The sequence below is a fragment of the Xyrauchen texanus genome, chromosome 43 (genome assembly GCF_025860055.1).
Source record: "Xyrauchen texanus isolate HMW12.3.18 chromosome 43, RBS_HiC_50CHRs, whole genome shotgun sequence".
NCBI classification, from domain to species: domain Eukaryota; kingdom Metazoa; phylum Chordata; class Actinopteri; order Cypriniformes; family Catostomidae; genus Xyrauchen; species Xyrauchen texanus.
In genome coordinates, this window is record NC_068318.1 from 23,453,275 (window position 1) to 23,459,453 (window position 6,179).

The 6,179-nt window shown below is 38.5% G+C and overlaps 1 protein-coding gene across 2 annotated transcripts in view; it reads right to left on the reverse strand.

The window, feature by feature from the left end:
- Positions 1-6,173, reverse strand: part of LOC127636244 (E3 ubiquitin-protein ligase TRIM37-like) — a 30,557-nt gene extending 24,384 nt beyond the window's left edge. For both annotated transcript variants that reach the window (XM_052116693.1, XM_052116692.1), the window contains exons 1-7: positions 6,133-6,173; positions 5,672-5,773; positions 4,589-4,629; positions 3,892-4,008; positions 3,523-3,610; positions 2,766-2,888; positions 105-228 (exon numbers count right to left, since the gene is read on the reverse strand). In XM_052116693.1, the coding sequence (XP_051972653.1) occupies positions 105-228; positions 2,766-2,888; positions 3,523-3,610; positions 3,892-4,008; positions 4,589-4,629; positions 5,672-5,773; positions 6,133-6,153 (616 nt within the window). In that variant the 5' untranslated portion in view covers positions 6,154-6,173. The remainder of the gene's footprint in view (positions 1-104; positions 229-2,765; positions 2,889-3,522; positions 3,611-3,891; positions 4,009-4,588; positions 4,630-5,671; positions 5,774-6,132) is intronic.
- Between the last annotated feature and the right edge of the window lie 6 nt (positions 6,174-6,179).

Sequence of the window (6,179 nt, forward strand, 5' to 3'; positions counted from 1 at the left end):
GTTTCACAGAAAAAAGAAAGTCATACAGGTTTAGAGCATTATACAAATAGTACCTCAGATGTCAGGTTATGTGAAGACTGTGTCAGGCAAAAGCACAGATGTACCCATGAGTGTGATGAGTTTGTTCTTGAGTTGATTATCGAGCCGTGCGATCATCATTTCCACAGCATTCCGGATTTCCCTTACCCTCTCATCCTTCGCCCCACGCACCGCCTCAACGTTCTTCTCCTGAAAACCACATCAAATGCACCTTCATTAAATACAATCACAATGGAAACCATACTTGTTAATTTTTTATTTTTCTGGATTTTCTACCCAATTTCGAATTCCCAATGCGCTCTAAGTCCTCGTGGTGGCGTAGTGCCTCGCCTCAATCCGGGTGGCGGAGGACGAATCTCAGTTGCCTCCACATCTGAGACCATCAACCCGTGCATCTTATCACATGGCTTGTTGAGCGCATTACCGCAGAGACACAGTACGTGTGGAGCCTTCACGCTATTCTCCGTGGCGTCCACGCTCAACTCACCACGCGCTCCACCGAGAGCAAGAACCACACATTATAGCTGACCACAAGGAGGTTACCCCATGTGAATCTACCCTCCCTAGCAACCAGGCCAATTTGGATGCTTAGAAGACCTGACTAGAGTCACTCAGCATGCCCTGGATTCAAACTCACGACTCCAGGGGTGGTAGTCAGCATCAATACATGCTGAGCTACCCAGGCCCCGATATGTTAACTTACATTTAAGCTTTTAAGATCCATCCTGTATAGCTTCAAGGAATGTTCCGTGTTCAATACAAGTTAAGCTCAATCGATACCATTTGTGGCATAATGTTGAATACAACAAAAAAGATTTGACTCATCCCTCCTTTTCTTTAAAAATAAAATAAGCAAAAATCTAGATTACAATAAGGCACTTACAATGGAAATAAATGCGGCCAATTTTTTGTGACCACATTAATACTTCTGTTAAAGTTAATGTATTATTTGAGCTGTATAGTTGTTTAAATTATAATTTTTTTTGGTCATTAAGCTGTAAAATTGGCTATAACTTTGCACAGAATAGGTTAGTAAGTTAATTAATCACACTAAAATCAAACAGTTTATGTCTTGTGGCTATAATTTTTCAAAAGTGAGTATTTTAATGTTTAAAAATTGCCCCCATTCACTTCCAGTATATGTGCCTTTCTGTAACCTCAAGTTTTGCTTTTATAAAGAAAATAAGGGGCAAGTTAAAATTATTTTTTGTGCTGAATTTTTGAGTCGATTTAGCTTAACTTGTATAGAACCCAGCGTCTTCCTTTAAATTGACAATGTTATAAGCAATGTCGCCCTCTAGTGGAAAATCATTTGAAACATGATTCAGAAGCAACTATGCACAATAATTGATGTATTTGTGTGTGGGTTCCTCAGTGTCCTAGTGTGTAACATTACATTGGCGGCCAAAAGTTTGGAATAATGTACAGATTTTGCTCTTATAGAAAGAAATTGGTACTTTTATTCAGCAAAGTGGCATTCAACTGATCACAATATATTGTCAGGACATTAATAACGTGAACAAGTACTATTACAATTTGATCAGAACGTCTTAAACGACTTCAAAGAGTTCTCATAAAAAAATCCTCTACATGCAGCAATGACAGCTTTGCAGATCCTTGGCATTCTAGCTGTCAGTTTGTCCAGATACTCAGGTGACATTTCACCCCACACTTCCTGTAACACTTGCCATAGAGGTGTCTGTCTTGTCGGGCACTTCTCACGCACCTTACAGTCTAGCTGATCCCACAAAAGCTCAATGGGGTTAAGATCCATAACACACTTTTCCAATTATCTGTTGTCCAATGTCTGTGTCTCTTTGCCCACTCTAACCTTTTCTTTATGTTTTTCCTGTTTCAAAACTGGCCATTTCTTTGCAATTCTACCCATAAAGCCTGCATCCCAGAGTCTTCTCCTTACTGTTGTACATGAAACTGGCGTTAAGCGGGTAGAATTCAATGAAGCTGTCAGCTGAGGACATGTGAGGCTTCTATTTCTCAAACTAGAGACTGATGTACTTATCCTCTTGTTTAGTTGTACATCTGGCCTTTCACATCTCTTTCTGTCCTTGTTAGAGCCAATTGTCCTTTGTCTTTGAAGACTGTAGTGTACACCTTTGAAATCTTCTGTTTTTTGGCAATTTCAAGTATTGAATAGTCAATTTTGACCTAATATTGACCTTAAGACATGCCAGTCTATTGCATACTGTGACAACTCAAAAACAAAGACAAGGTTAAGCTTCATTTAACAAACCAAATAGCTTTCAACAGTTTATGATATAGTGGCAAGTGATTTTCTAGTACTAAATTAGCAATTTAGCATGATTACTCAAGGATAAGGTGTTGAAGTGATGGCTGCTGGAAATGGGGCCGGTCAATATTTGATAACAATTTTTTTATTTCAAATAGTGATGGTGCTGTTTTTTACATCAGTAATGTCCTGACTATACTTTGTGATCAGTTGAATGCCACTTTGATGAATTAAAGTACCAATTTCCTTCCGAAACAGAAAAATGTGTACATTATTCTAAACTTTTGGCCACCAGTGCATGTAAAATGCCTTCCAAAGCACTTATCAAACCAGGAACATGTGTAATGAGATAATATTACATTTATCATTTTTGGATCATAGCTTTTTGGCTGGTAGACTAGCATCCATTACGATTGGTCAACTCAAAGCACATCTTAATGGCTCCATGTGGACATGAATCAAAAGTGAGAGTGCTTACCACTTCCTGAACCAGACTGATGAGCTCCATTAAGCGGCGCCGTAGCTTTGCTACCTCCTCATTCACCTTTGTAACATGTTGTTCGTAGATCTCAGCTAGGGGTTTAAATGTATGACCTCCATGCTGTGGAATGGAGAGGAAAATGGAAGGTCTGCATGAATATAACTAGAATCATATTTCCCTTGATTTTGTAATAACGATTGTTAATTTCCATTGGTAGAATTTACATTTAAATACTTATTTTTTGTGGGGCAACGGCAGGGCACACATCCAAAATTAGCTTTGAAGTGCATTCTTAATCAATTTATTGCTGTTTTCTACATCAGTAAATCAGTGCCTAAATGGTCAAATAATTCAGATTTTGAATACATAAAATCACTGAAGCTGTCCACATTGCACATTTCACAAGACTGTCATTGCTTAACCACTGCAAAAAAAACAAAAAACAAAAAAACAAGTGCAATTGTCACTTTCATGATTGGTTAAATCGCAGTAGTTCAAGGAAACGGACAAATCTGCAAGTTCATGTGCCTTTTTTACACAATAAATATGTGTTTATCAGGGAAGAGTTAAATGCATTTCATTTTTGAGACAGCTTGACATTTATTCATGTTTGCTGCTGTATTATTCATTGATAATTTGCTCCTAAGTGTGACTATGTTTGTTCCATCTCAACACATTTGGAACTGAGAAGGGAAATAACACTGTACACTCAATCCAACAGCCTGACTAATGCATTTTGGAGACTTTTGCGTACCATTCCTCCCCACAGTGCACACTGGTGACAAATGCACTTCTTACAAGTCCAGCAGAACACGCTCAACTTCTCATGATGGTTCTCACACCTGTGAGAGTGAGAGAATGACTGGGTGAAGAGGAATTCACAGACGGTTAACCCGAAAATCATTTACACATTCTTATGTTGTTCCAAACCCCTTTGACCTTCCATGGAACACAAAAGGCAGAACATTAACACCAGTCTTGATTCATTTTTATTGCATCTTTTTTACATACTATGAAAGTGAATGGTGACTGAGCCAACGGTCTATAACATCCTGACTAACATCTCCAAAACAGAACAAACAGTAAGGCTAAAATAATATGCAATGAGAAGTGTGAGTCTCACTTGTCTTTGTCGTTCTCCTCATGTTTTGTGAGGTTGCAGAGTTGTAGCGTGTCCAGTTGTTGTGTCACCTCCTCTGCCCAGCGACAGTTGACCAATTCCCTTAGCTGGAGTGGTGCTCTGAATTAGACATAAAGAAGTCATATTAGCTAATGCAACCAAGGATATTTAAATTCTTATTTGTGTAGATTACCAGTAAACCAGTGAAATACAAGGTAGTAAACTCTCATGCGAGTACAATTTCCATTTCAATGAGATATCTCATCAGGTCACATTAGGTAAAGCACCAGACCATGCCATGAATGTCATACTGTGCATCATTTTTCTCCACTAGTTTGTTGTTTAGAGGAATGCAAAAGAAGTATGGGAGAATGAATGAAAAATGTCCAATATCAGCACTATTGATATAATCTCTGGAGCTTGAATTATAGAGCTTCAGTTTGAACACATTTTAAATTGCTTTAGCAATTATACAAGTGCGTTACTCTGAGGCCAATATCACGTGGCTCTGGCCCAGCTGTCTAAAGCTTTTTTGGATGAGATCCTTTTACTGTAACTAATCAATGCTTCCCTGAAATGAGCTCATTTTGTGAACACTAACAATAGAAAATCAATACTTAATCCTCCAGATTTACTCAAGACTGTCAGACCTCAATGCATCATTTAAAGTCTAACTTTAGATGAAGTCTTAAATTCTTACCGACAATGGGGACACTGCGCTCTCTGCTCCGTAAGCCATCGCTGCCAGGGAAAGAAACAAAAGGAAGATCATATTACCTTTGAATAAATGGCTCATCTCGGCTCAGCTTGGCTCATCTCGCGAATCGCATTTTTTAAAGAAAAGTTAGTTATTAAAAGTGTTTGTTTGTAGAATCTTTCAAACATGTTCTGCATAAAGAACTAGTCAGTATCTGGAATGTATAAAGGCATCTATAATTTTAAACATGCAAAGCTTTTCGGCTAAGACATCTGAAATGTTTAAATCAAATCTGGAGGTAAAGGTGATCCGTAGACAAGGGTATAGCTGCAGACAGTACTCCAAAAAGGGGCAGGAGCACCAAACCGCCAGCAAAGATATAGGTAGCCTCTAACCTAACCCTTTCCCAAACCCTAGCTGCCTGTGGAGGCGTCACCCCCTTTTGGAGTTGGCGCAACCCCGTTTTGGGGTAACTCAGCCCCTTTTGGAGAAACCACACCCCTTTTTGAGATCTCTGGCCTATAGCTAAAGCGACTTGGATCTGTGTAATTTTTTATGTTAAATTATTTACTTCTATCCTGGTTTAAGATATGTAGAGAGTATAATCAAGCCATTTTTAGGAGGAGTTCCCTAAAAAGTGCAAACATTGCAGCTTTGTGGCACTTTCAAAATTGCTGTTAGTTTTGAGCGGCCCGACACGGCAATATTGGTTTGGTGGATTTGGAAATATGTTTGAAAAGCGGCACAGAAATTATGTGCTTTACCACAGTTATTAATCTTTTTCACCTGGTCCATTACACAGTGCATTAGTTGCTGCATATGGTGTACACAGACAAATTCTCTATTAAATTCATAGCCAACATAATAAGGACCTGCTGTGGCAGATCAAGTGCTTAGGAAGCAATTTACTAATTGTTACTAACTTTAAATCGAAATTGCCTGCATGTGAATTCCCTCTTGTGTCCTGTCAAGCTAAAACAATAAAGACAATTAGTTATCCAGGCTTTTAATACACTGCGAGCTCCTCCTCTATGCTGTGTGAAGTATGGCCATTGTGTTAGCTAGTGTGAGTGTGTGTTTATTCACCCGTATACAGCTGAAACAGCACAGTTTGGAACAGTGAGGGCAGAGACGTGCATCCCGCAGCTTTTCCATGCAAATGAAGCAGCGGAAGACTTCCGCTATACTCTGAAGAAAGACACAATAGAAGAAGGTTACTTAATAGCATTCACTATATTCTTGAGTAATTGTAGTATATATATATATTTGAAAATTAACAAGATTGTTGGGCCAAAAAAATTTAATATTCCAATCTAAGTACAGACTCCTGACCAGCATAGATGTTGGGGGCCACTATTTTACTATAAAGTTACAATATTCTGTACTAGACAGTGACTACTGTAAAAATCAAACAACTTCTACATTTAGGTTAAATGTTCAGTCTCAAGTTTTTTTCGACTTTGATTTGTAGTTCAATCAGAAACCACAAAATCATGCACAAATCTATTCGCATAAAAACATACAATCACAGCACACTGTAAACATACCTCAACACTCTGCTCATCCATCTCTGCCAGTTTTACTTCTAAAATTG